The 13019-nt window shown below is 46.9% G+C and overlaps 1 protein-coding gene across 3 annotated transcripts in view; it reads left to right on the forward strand.

The window, feature by feature from the left end:
* The window catches only part of PIK3AP1 (phosphoinositide-3-kinase adaptor protein 1), a 96016-nt gene that overhangs the window by 69872 nt on the left and 13125 nt on the right, over window positions 1–13019 (forward strand). For all 3 annotated transcript variants that reach the window (XM_037050842.1, XM_037050844.1, XM_037050843.1), the window contains 5 exons: window positions 493–588; window positions 2525–2719; window positions 5443–5508; window positions 7333–7538; window positions 8879–8951. In XM_037050842.1, the coding sequence (XP_036906737.1) occupies window positions 493–588; window positions 2525–2719; window positions 5443–5508; window positions 7333–7538; window positions 8879–8951 (636 nt within the window). The remainder of the gene's footprint in view (window positions 1–492; window positions 589–2524; window positions 2720–5442; window positions 5509–7332; window positions 7539–8878; window positions 8952–13019) is intronic.

Raw genomic sequence — 13019 nt, forward strand, 5'->3', positions numbered from 1 at the left:
GAGCAAAATATGTGGTTTGAAGTTGAATAGTATCCTTTGAGAAAAATGGTTTGAATTTAATTATTATACACAGATATACTGGTTCCTTACTACTTTGATCTCTGGGGACCAGTTAAATACAATCTAGTGAATTTATATGAGGAATTCTTTGTAACTTTTCATATCCCATTTCTCAAGAATACAAATTCGTCAGATTGTATACTTTTCAACTTCAAACCACATTCATGCCTTTTGGTTCCCGTGGTCCAGGAAAGTGCCTGAGGGTTGTGACTGGGGCTTTCCTTTATACTCCACACTTACTCTCTGTTATTACTGAGTGGATGGATGGATGGACAAACGGATGGATGGACAAACAGATGGATGGATGGATGAATTCTTGCATTGCTTGGTTCAGGATCTCTCGATTTGTTAAGCCTTATATAGCCATCTGAAAAGTCTCCTTGCTTGTGTGGAAGAAAAACTTTTAACCCCTCAGTCTCCTTTTCCTTCTAGATGTCGAAATGCTTCAAGCCAGCACATCCAACCCAATCTCTGCACAGGGTTTCTCTCATGCCACTAAGGACTCCATGATCCGCAAGTTTTTAGAAGGTAAGTTGCAGCTGTGAGCAGGGAAGCAAAAAGAGAATGAGAAACAAATGTACGACATTGCCTGGTTCCACGTGAAGGCCACGCCACCCAGGGAGTGGGCTGCCACATACATGACGTGTGGGTGACGGAAGGCGCACGTCCCCCCGAGCTGCCCCAGCTGCCTACTACAGAGGAGCCAGAATTTGGGTGGACTCATTTGGGTGGACAAGTTGCAGCCACTCATTGGGGTGGACAAGTTGCCTTCGGCAAGACCTTTTTTAAAATATACATGTCTATTTTTTCTAACCAAATTCACCGAGCAAAGCACTATTGTGGATGTTGGGCTGGGGGACACAAAGCAAAATGAGATGTGATTAGTGCTTCAAGAGACTTTACTTTCTGGGGAGGGAGGAGAGCACAGGGGAACCCACACCACTGTTACTGCGTTGAGGCTGCACCGTGTAGTGGCTAAGGATGCGGACTCAGTTCCTCCTTCAGTTAGCTGGAAACCGGGCAAGTTACTCAGCTCCGCTGGGTCTCAGTTTCCCCAGTCGTAAACTGAGATAAATGGGGTGAGAATTAAGTGAGTTATCGTACCTGAGGCCCCAGGGCAGGGCCAGACATAGAACAAGTAATAGAGGTTTATAATTATTGCTATTGTTCTTCCTCTCACTGTTATTGGAAATGGCAATGGTGGAAGGTGTTATATGAGTAATTCTTTAACTCTGTTCAATCATTTATAATTTATGGTGGGGCCTATTGAGCAGATAGGTATAGAAAGAGGGTGCTAAGAGGATATGACTGAGGATGGGAAAAGTAGTTTTGACAGTAAAGAGCAAAGAAAAGTTGGAAGCAGTAGTAGACAAATCACAGTAGGCAAGCAGTAGAACACCAAGAGCAGCCTCCTCTCAGCTTAGCAGACGCAATATTCCTGATAAATACTGCATTAGAAATCCCATCAAAAGAACACCTAAGCTTTATTCTTTTCTGTATGTCAGGCAAGAATTTAATAAAGATTTGTTGGCTGAATAGTACTAGGGAGAAGAGGGAAGGTAGAGGAAAGCACCTACTATATGTATACATTGGGCTGGGTGTTTCTCCTTTCTTATTTCATTTTTGTCCTTACAGTGCTCCTGTGAGCTCTCAGAGGGAAATCAGGCGCATAGAGGTTATAGAGCATGTTCAAGGTCACACAACTCTTGTGTATGAGAGAGGCATGGGTCTGTTGGGATTCCCAAAGCCAAGAGAACCTTGTGTTTGGGTCTCAGCACAGAGCATTTCAGCCTGTTACCAGGAAGGAAGCAGAGAAAATCTGAGGGCTGTGAGACTCTAGGGACAGGCGATGGGAGGCCAGCCTCAGCCCAAAATCTTGGTCCACACGGAGCAAAGTGGTGGCAAAGGTTGCAAGGGAAGCAGTAGAGTGTGCTGGCTGGTAACACAAGCTGTGGAACCAGCTTTCCTGGGCCCCCATCTGGCTCTGAGTGACTCTGAGCAAGTTATTCAAATCCCCAAGGCCCCAGTTTATTTGAAAAATACAAATAATAATTGTAGTTACTCTACAGTATCATTACACAATCAAAGGAAATAATGTAGGTAAAACACTTGAAACAGCGCTGGGTGCAGAGGAAGTCCTCAGGAAGTGTTTGCTATAGTCCTTTTGATGCTGAGGATGAGGGTGATGGAGCTGTTGGTGTTGAGGACTCTGGACCACCCTCACGGTGCTGCCCAGGCCCAGGGGTAGGTTATAAGTGTCCCTGGGCTTTTGGGGCTGGACCTTCTTTCTCCTGGTTCTAGTGGGTTGAATAACTGAATCCCAGCAGTAAGACTGAGAAGATAGAGCCTAACACTTCCTTTGGCTGCGCTGATGGGGGCAAATGAAGGTGACATCGTGTTGTCTCAGTTGCTTGGCATGGGATTCTCAGCCACTGCTTTCAGTTACCTTTTCCCATGTTTCCAGGCAACAATGTGGAAATGGCCAGTTTGGAGAGGGAGCCGTACCATCATGGTCTGGAAGATGTTTATCACACGGTGGATGATGACGAGGCCTTTTCCACTGACCCGGCCAGCAGGCCCCCCGTCCCAGTGCCCAGGCCAGAGGCCAGTGCTTCTGGCACTCACCATCTGCCTGACAACGAACCGTACATTTCTAAAGGCAAGTGTGGCAGTGAATGATGCCTACTGGGGTATTCAGAGCTTCTCAGGAGGAATTCCCTGGATCCTTCGGCTTCTGAACCATCATCATTGAGAATGGTCTGAGTGGTCTCCAACCAGCCCCAGGAGACAGGGTCAGAACTTGGGGCAGATTCAAGCACTAGGCTAAGGGCAATGATGAAATTCAGTTCTCACCTTCCTGGAGGCATTTATACACAGTATGAAGACAGAGTCAATACAAGATTTCCCTCTATTCCATGTTGCAAGAATGCTGCTAAATTTTTATCTTCTAAAACCCTTCTTCTTGTTATTATTTTTAATTTTTAATAGCTAACACTTATTGTGGTACACCAAGAGTGCCCCATCCAGAACATGTCATTTAGTCTTTACAATAATCTACTAGGTAAGAACCATTATCATCCCCATTTTACAGATGAGGAAAATAGAGGCTTAAAAAGGATCACTTGATTACCATTTGGCAGAGCCAGGATTTGAATGCAAGAAGGCTGTCTTCATAGACTTTCAGCCATTATGCTAGGCTGTCTACTTACCTACATCAGTAAAAATTGGTGAGAGTTGGGTTTTGACTTCTTCATAATGGTCCCTGTGACATCAGATGCTTATAGCATTGTCAGTTTCACTGTCTTTCGGGACTTGATGCTACTAATATGATTACAAGTACTGTAAGAATAGAAGAATGAGTGGATCTATGCACCTGGTCTTCATTCCATTTTTAATAGTATAAGCAGGGTGTGAAAGGTGTGGCAGAAGGAGATCACATACTGGGGGAGGTAGCCCTTCACTGCAGGTCGTTGGCTGGGGTTGCCGCATAAAGTACAGGGTGCCTTAACTTCATAAAGTTAAGTATAAACTTTAGACAAACAGCAAATAATTTTCACTATAAGAATGTCCCAAATATTGCACTTGTTTTTTGGCTTTGGTTTTGGTTTGTTGGTCAGGCAACCCTAAATTGGGTAGAAATTCAGCTGAGCGGTACTCTGCATTGCCAAGCTCCGTCAGCGCTCCTGGTTTGCCGTCCCCTGAGAAACACCTTCTTTGGCATGTACAGTGAACACTATTGGTGCCCTTCCCACATCCTCCTACTTCTTTACATTTCTGTGTCCACTGGCTGGACCCTGCCTGTCAGGACCTGTGTGTCTCTTAGCCTAATGGCTTTCTGTGGCAGCCGCAGCCTCCTGATCCTTGCAGGACAGGATGGAAGAGTTGGGGGGTTAACACCCCTAGACATAGCCCTCAACCAATGCCTGATGCGGGTTGGTGGATGAGGACCTCAACTTATTTGACCCTCTCCTGGGAGAACTACAAGGTGCACCCTCAACATTGCTCTCCAGAACCCCCAGCTTGCCCACCATGGTAACTTACCATTTACTGCTTTGTCTATTTCCCTGTCTCACCTCCATCACCTCCCCCATATACTACCTGCACTTGGGTTCTTGTCCCTGGGATGCTTGTAAGGGAACCCCAATGAAGAGGCATACAAATAAATATGCCTAAATGGTAGAGGGGTGAAGGAGAGGGTATGGATGGCCAGCTCATTGTGGGGAGGTACTTTGGACAGGTGACTCCTAAAGAGCCCTGATGGACTTGCTGGAAAACTGTGGGAAGCAGAGGAAGGGAGAGAGGCAGGAGATGACAGAAAGGGCAGTGGTTTGGAAGCCCAAACACCTGGGTTTGTGTCCTAGATTTTGTACTTTCCGGCTGTATAGCATGGAACATTGGGTAAGTTGTTTCCTCTTCAGCTTCCTCATGTATAAAATGGGTATCATAATAATATATATATGCATTGATGCCTATGTCATTATAATGCACAATAATGCTCTCCCATAGCCTTATTGTGAGAGTCAGCTGAACTTGTACATGGGGAGCTACTTTATAAACTCTAAAGCACTGTACTGACAAAACTCGTGGTAACTAGCATGCCAAGGTTTTGCCGTCCTATTGGTTTAGATGTCAACAATGCTAATCAGAGGTACAAAGTGCCAGACACTTATCTAAGTAATTTCCACTTATTAACTCATGCTATCCCCACAACAACTCAAGAGGAAGCAACTACTGTCATCCTCACTATACAGTTGGGAAGACTGAGTCCAGGAGAGGCCGAGCCTCCTGCTGGTAAGTGGCAGAGCCGAAATTTGAATCCAGGGAGTCTCGTGCAGAGCCCAGGGAGCTTTAACCACAACTCAGTCCTACCACTAGCTGGACACGGGTCGCTTCTCAGTTTCCCTTATTAGCCTCTATGGGTCTGCCACTCATGAGCGACTTTATCGAAATTCCTTTGGAGCTGTACACACATTGCACCTGCCCCACCACTCCGAGTTCTGTCTTACGGCGCTTGCTGCCATGTTACGTGGCACTTCCTTTCGTTTTTGAGCTTTAAGGTGTTCCACAGCTAGCTTCAGGCATTCGGGATCCAGTACACATCAGAGTTCACATCTCCCTTCTCCATAATGATCCAAAACACGCCCATCACGTTTTCTGGCTGGCTTTGTCCATTTGGTCTGTCTTCATTTTATAACCCCTGCAGCTTCTGCCCGTTAGTTGCCCCTATAAGAGTTTGCATACAGTGCTCCAAGGTGTGTGGTCATTGTGATTATTACTTTTGTACAAGGTTTTGGAAATTGGGGGGAAATGTGCAGGATATTTCAAAGCCCTTTAGAAAGAGATTTGATTTGGCTTTTACCTAAAAGATTCTTTATCTCACAGTTTTTGCAGAAAAAAGCCAAGAGCGGCCTGGGAATTTCTATGTTTCCTCTGAGAGCATCAAGAAAGGTGAGCCAGACATCGTGGGCTTCCCTTGGTGTGACCTGAACTTCCGGGGGCAGCAGTGTTCATGTTTCAGTGATTCCCAGGTGTCACAGCAACTCCTCAGTTGGCCCAGAAAAACAGAGAGGTCCAGGAGGTGCCTTGTTGTGGGCTGTCTGAGAATCCTGTGCTGATGGGAAAGGAAAAGGGGAGGAGATCAGGGTGCCCATGACTCTTGTACAAACTGATCATACCAAGGATGTTAATTCACTAGAAAATGTCTGTCCCCACAGACAAAAGTACAGTCTGAACACTGAGCAGGACGAACGTGGGTGGCCCAGCACCCAGTCTTCACCCAATGACACAGTGCCACCGCACTTCCTACTCACCCTCTCTTTTCTCACTAAACTGTACGTGAACTCACCTCTTATTTAAAAGACACTTTGCTTGCCATGGGGTAACATTTTTCCTTTATTTCCGAAAGATTCTTTAAGGAAGTTCAAGGAGATGAGTGCTCTTTTCTTCTTGGTTAATTTCCTTGTGCTGAACAGAGGCATTCGGTATCATCCCATTGATGATTCTGAAAAAATAGTGATGATAACCATCTAAGCATTGGGAGGCCTCCCAAAAGACTTTGGTTGTAGATGGGAATCAATTGGCTTGGACATTTTCTTTTCTCCCTACACTTCCTCTCCCAATACACTTCAAGAAGGCAAACCTGGGTGAAAGGCATGAGGCTGTGGGCCGACAGACGAGCGAATAGTTGGGGAGACTGATAGATAAGCTTCTTTGAGTCTTTTTCAATAGCCACTGGGGAAGCCACCTCTCTTTTTCCTTCGTGCATCTCCCTGAATCATCATGCCCAAGCTGGGTCCTACTGGAGAAATATAGACTCAGAGATAGCCCTGCAGGATTTTGAGCAGTGAAATGTCAAGTTGCCTTCCCATGTTCCAGGGGCCCATCAGCTCTGCACGTAGCTCATTCCCTGCAGAATTTAGTGGAGTCACAGCCTGGGGAGAGAGAGAGGTGGGTTTCCTATTTCCCTCCAACCTCCAAAGCAGAGAACTCTGAATTTGTAAAGTGGAGGAGAGCTTGGCACAGACCAAGGAGAGCCAGTTGGGACCCAGCGCCTAATTTACATCTGCTGACATTGGACCTGGATCATCATTCCATGGGCATTCTAGTCTCCTCAGGCATTTCGTGCCCACGGGTCCCCCATCATTCTGCCCCACGTTGCTTGGAGGCAGGGAGGGTGGGGAGAGCCGGGAGGGTGAGAGAAGCATCTTGGTGAGACTTTCCTGTTCAGTCTCTTCTGGGAGTGGATTTCAGCCTAAAGCAGCGGTTCTCAGTTGGGGGTGATTTCTCCTCCCCCACCCACCCAGGACATTTGGCAATGTCTGGGACATTTTTGGGTGTCACAGCTGAGGAAGGGGGTGTTATTGGCATCTAGTAGGTAGGGGCCAGGGACGATGCTATACATCCTGCAGTGCACAAGACAGTCCCCCAACAACAAAGAATTATCCAGTCCTAAATGTTAGCTGTCCCAGGTTGAGAGATGGTCGTCTAAAGGCCTCTCTGTGGTTCAGGCTTCAAGGATTTTATTTACTCATCAGCAGATTTCTGACCTCCCTAAAGTGTTGTGGCCTTGTCTACTTTAGTGTAATATGCTTTGAAATTATTAGCTGCTTCCCTCTCTCTGGTTTCATGTCACCTGCCCCTGTGTTTGGTTCCCATGTAATTGTTCTTTTGAGACACATCCTCTTGAGCCCACGACCAGTCTTGTCAGCCCCACTCATCCAGTCGCCTCCCGGTGGGGGAGCTGTCAAGATGAATCTTGCCATTTTTTTCCAGAGCCTGCCGTCAGACCGTGGAGAGACAGGCCCCAGTCAAGCATATATGACCCTTTTGCGGGGATGAAAACGCCAGGCCAGCGGCAGCTTATTACTCTCCAGGAGCAGGTGAAGCTGGGCATTGTCAACGTGGACGAAGCTGTGCTCCACTTCAAAGAGTGGCAGCTGAACCAGAAGAGGCGGTCTGAGTCTTTTCGCTTCCAGCAGGTATCTGGCTGGGGATGAGTCTGTTTCATGTCTGTTGCTCTAGACAGGAGTGGAGAGCAGGGTCCACAGCTATTTTCTGTGTGGCTGTAACTGAGCAGCGGCTGGGACTGCGAACGTGAATTTGAGTGTTACTGTGAGTCAGTGCGCATGTGTATCTGTCACCTGTAGTCTGTAACCACCATGGCTCTCTGGCTGAGAGCTGGATGGCTTTGCTGGTCATTGCAAGGCTGGAGGTCAGGAACAAAGACTCAACTGTAAGCCCAAATTCTGCAGCTGTATACTTTTGCTTTCTAGCTTTTTTCTTTTCAGAGTCCTTCTTTCTACTCCTAGTGGCAAGACTCCTACAGAACTATCATACTTCAGAACTGAAAGAGAACTTGGAAAGCTCCCAAGAAATATGATTAAGTGAACAAAACAAGTCATAGATATAAAACCACCCAACTTAAAAAGCACACACAGTGCTTCCAGTGTTTCCCTACTGCTTCCTGGGCCAAGCTCAGTCTCTCAGTTACAGTCACAACCCAATCAGCCTCTCCAGTCTGGGCTCTCAGGTGAACCTTCTGCCTGTCTGGATGTGAGTTCCAGGGGCATTTTCCTCCGAATGCTCAGGTGCTTCGCCTCCAGGTGGTTGTTGTTTATGGACTAAAATAGCAACAAATTTCAACCCTCACGTGTCTATTCAACATTTATCGAATGACTATGATAGGCAAGACTGCAGGATTACAGACATATGCAGGACCTGGTCTCTTGCCCTTGAAGGGTCACAGTACCTCTGAAGAGCGTGCAGAAAACACACAGAAAGAGAGAGAGAGAGAGAGAGACAGCATAGCCCGGTGCAAGATGGCATGGGCAGCACTAAGGACTGGGGCAGTGTGGGGAGGCTTCAGGGAGAAGGTGAACCTTGACCTAGGCCTGCAATGGATTTATGGAGTACAATCAATGTCCTTCAAGGTCAGGGTAGTTGTGTAAGAACACAATCTCAAAGGCAGGAATGAGCAGGGAATGTCTGTGAGCAGGTAACAGACTTGCTTGGCTAAGGGGCATACCAGGAGGAATGCAGTGAGTGAGTATAAGGCTGGGAAGGAGCTGGGACAGAGTGAGGAGGGGCGACACTTTGTTGTGGACAAGGTGTCTCTATCTTTTCTTCAAGCACAACTTCTAAAAGTATTTGGATTTCTCTGGGAGGCAAATGCAAAGGCACTGAGCCTCATTTGCATGTTGGAGGTGTTATTGCATTGTGATGTGTTTTACAAACAGCATAAAATCAGAAAGAAGCTCTAATGCCTAGAGGGGATAATTCTGATGCATACTTTAAAAACAAACTAATTTTTTTTTTTCAGGAAAATCTTAAGCGGCTAAGAGATAGCATCACCCGAAGACAGAGAGAGAAGCAAAAATCAGGAAAGCAGGCAGGTATGTGGCTCACTGGGGGTGCTGCCTTGTGAGGGACTTTGCTGTCACCTGTTGTCCTTGACTCCCCTTGCTGCTGGAGCCTCAGTAGGCAGACTGCTTGTCCAGCATCTGTCACCCTGTTTACATATCTGGGTGCCCCACCAGACTCTGGGGTCCTTTTGGACCTCAGCTCTGTCTTGTTAATTCTGTATGTCTTGTGCCTGGAACATAAGACATATCAGCAAGTGAATGAATGAATGGCTTGAACTCTGCATCCCTCTGACCTCCCACTCAAAGAGGAGGGTGATGCTTTCTCCCCAGGCACCAGCTCTCCCCCTGGCATTTAGGAAGATATGTTTTTTGAGCAGAGAAAGGAGAAAATCCCATGTGCAGAGTATCTATTTTGATTCAAGCAGGAAATTGTGTCATCAGTATCCACATCATGCACGACTTCAGAAGCCCAGGGCCTAGGCCTAGCAGGGCTCCTGCCCTGTGTTGTGGGGGTTCAATAGTAGGGCCATGAATTCCAGTTGTGCCCCTCCATCCCCCTTGACCCATCCGCCCTCAGGTGCTACCCATGTGGCACTGTCATCCCTAAGTGAGGAGGGGACATTTGCTCACCCTGCATGTTCCCAGTGAGAAGCTGTGGCATGGTAGGTCTTCGTGGTTTACACTGGTCGGCCTTATACCAAGAGGAGCTGGAAAAAAAGGCTTTCAGATCTGGAATGGAGCCTCATTACATAAAGAGTTCAGTTTGTGCATAAGTTCTATAGTCTGTTTCCAACTGCCATCAACGGCCCAACTTCCCATGAACCTGGTCAGGCTGGTAACACCCTAGTCTTCAAACAGGACATTTTCCTGCCCCACACCTTGCTCATGCCTCTCCCTTCTCACCTGTATGAAAACGACTGGGCTGCAAACCCAGCCTGGCAGGCCCTCGCCAGTGGGGCCTTCCTGGACCACTCCAGGCCATTGTGTTCCTCCCACCTTTGAACATCTATAGAACTACTATCTCTCCATTCATCCGATACTTCTTTTTCTTGCTGCCTCTGGTTGCTGTTACTTCTTTCCTTCATTCAAACCGTCATCAGCTCCCAAATGCAGCTTAAATTCGCCCATTCCCAACCATCGCTCACACCGCAGCTGCAGCCAACCTGCCATCACCTTTCCCTGGATTAATGCAGGACCCTCTTCAGTCACCTCCCCATGTCCATTCGTACTCTTCTACAGTCAATTCTACACACTACAGCCAAAGCCCTTAAAAAATCAACAGTTCCTCCAGGGGCTCTTGTTCAAAACCCTTGATAAAAATCCTCCAGGGCCTCTTGTCCCACCTAGAGGAAAATCATACTCCTCACTGTGGTCTGCAAGGTCCCATGCAATCTGACCCCTGAGCTTTCCATTACTTTTCCCTCCACCCTGTGCTCTCTAGTCGCAATGGACTCTTCTTCATTGCTCCACCAAGCCAAGAACATTCTCCCCAGGGCCTTTGCACTTGCTGTCCCCCCGCTCTGCTGCTTTTCCCACATCTTCCCTGGCTGGCTCCTTTCATCCTTTAGCGCTTGCTGTAAGTTCTTCTTCCTCCTCAGAGAAGCCTCCTCCAGAGTAGCCTCCTGTGCCACTGCTTACCCCCTTTTTCACACATCACAGACTGCAGTCAGCTGAATCCCATGCATGAAGCACAGGACGTCGTTGGAGCTCAAGAAATCTTTGTGGGCATAGCTGATCTCAGGGACATGTTTGGCGACATCATTTATTCAGTACACAAATACTTATTAAGCACCAGGCACCCTGCCAAATACAGAGATCCCTGAGATGCAACTTTCACCGTCTGGTAGCTTACAAGTTAGTCTTTTATTTGTGAAGGTCCATTTTTCCCAACCAGAGCCTGTCCCACAATGCCTAGCACAGTGTTTTGCATATAGTAGTAGCCTAGTGAATATTAATGATTTTGATTGTTTGGGAGAAGAGCAGCAGGTTAGAGAGGGCATCCTTAGATGTTTGCATGAGTGACTAGATTTTAAATGTATGCCGCCCTTAGTCAAGTTCGCACTTGTCTGCCCTCCTGCTTGAGAGGAAGAGAAGGGAGAAAAGGTGGAAAATCAGGTTCAAGATCTGTAAGTCATCCTTGGATTGGACAATAGGGCTACAGGTGATGAAAAGACTGAAGTGCTTTTTAAAACTTGAGCACATGGACCCAAAGAAAGAAGCCTTAATTAAATAAAACATTCAAGCTTTTAAACACAGGCAGCTTCCAGAAAGCTGCGATTTGGTTATGCAGGAGAGATAAGAGAGCTGGGCATTTAGATACCAGCTCCCAGGTCTTTGGTTGAGCCTGCCGGGGAGGGGCGCTCGTAATCTGGCTCCCGGAGAAAGTCTCAGTGGTTGGAAGTTGGACCCTGTACTAGGCAGCATGGCCCAAGGGCTTCAGAGCACCTGCCAAGGAGAAGGCATTATGTATCCCTGAGTAAATATGATCTGTTAGTTAACTCCATAAAACTTAATTATACATATGTGTAGTGACACACTAACTTGTAATTGCCTATTCTAGGGAGCAGAACTGCTGTGTGCGTGCTTGTGGGGGTAGGGGGTTGGAATGGGGGATGAGGTGGGGCACGGGGTGGGGCGGGGATTAGGACTGGGACAGGGCTTGAGGCCATTTACTCTGTGTCGGCCATCACAGCTCCTTTAAAAGAATCTGTTTTGTACACTGAGCTTCTGCTTTCACTAGAGGAAAGAATTCTGCTTCATAACAAAACAAAACATTTGAAAACTGCTGGCGTGGGATGATATTGATCTATGGGAAAATTAGAGTTGACAAGTGGCATTTCTCTTTAGAGGACATTTTCGAGAAATGGAACTCCCTCTAACATGAGGATTGCCTCTGTTCATTTAGAAACCACCTTTGCTCTAGAATAGAAAAATAATGATACTTTTTCTTTAATTTGGGTTTGCACACTAAGGATAATTAAAAAATAAAAATCTATTCGTGTAACTTGCCAGTCTTTCTTCAGTGTAGGGAGCCGTTTTGCCCTTACTGGGATGGTGCAGAGTGTTGGTGGTGCAGGAAATCGGGGAGGGCTGGCACAGCGCCTGCCCTGTCGAACATGTCGACCCCACAGATAACACAATCAATATTTGTGTTCTGGGTGTGTCTGTGGCCAGTCTGGGGCAGGACCAAGAGCAGCAGGCTGGGTCCCCAGAAACCTCATTTCTGATCTCTGCTTTGTCACTGAATCACTTTATAATGCAGGACAATTCCATGAGCCACTCTGTGCCTCAGTTTCCTCATCCATGGTTACTACATCTGACTTATTTACTGAATGGAGAAGTAGCGAAGTTCAAAGGAGATACAACAGCATGTATGAACACACTTTGGGAAAAGTCCTATACAATCCAATAACGATATCTGTTGTTCCTGGAATTGTTTCTTTATTCAAAGACTATCAGGATTTTGTAGACATTTAGCCTGGCTCTACTTGATTTTCTTGAACCTTTTCCCTTTGTGTTTTACTTTTCCTCCTCCTCAAACTGGTTGAAAGTAGATTATTGTTTCCCCAAAGTGAGTGAAGCAGACAAGAACTTCTCTTTAAAATGTTGTTTAAGAAATATGCTGGGTCAAAACTGAAGGGTAAAAAAGTATGACAGCTTTTGGGGCTCTGAGAACCTGTGGGCTCACACCCACGTGCAGGTACACCTGCTAGTCTCTGCCCTTGTAGCTCCAAGAGTGAGTAGGTGCTCCCACTGCTCAGCTGTAACCGGGAGAGCCCAAGGATGGGAAAACACCAGTTACACAGAGGCCCTGAAAGCTGGTTTAGCACTAGGACCAGATGCTGCACTTGGAACTAGAGTCTCTAGAATGAGGGGAGCTTGCGCCTGCACAAGCCAGCGATGCACCCTTTTGTCATTCTCTGTGCAGAATGTTTACCATGCACCTGGTGTACACTGTTCTCGCCCCTGCTCCTTCATACCCTCCCAGCGTTTACATTTACTCTTATTGGCAGACTTCTGGCCTCCACAGGCATGGCTACCTCTACCCCTGGACTCCCTGAACTTCCTGCTATGCCCATCCATGGAAGAGCAGGGTGG

The sequence above is a fragment of the Sturnira hondurensis genome, unplaced genomic scaffold (assembly GCF_014824575.4).
Source record: "Sturnira hondurensis isolate 20B ecotype Veracruz unplaced genomic scaffold, ASM1482457v3 Scaffold0006849, whole genome shotgun sequence".
In the NCBI taxonomy this organism is placed as follows: domain Eukaryota; kingdom Metazoa; phylum Chordata; class Mammalia; order Chiroptera; family Phyllostomidae; genus Sturnira; species Sturnira hondurensis.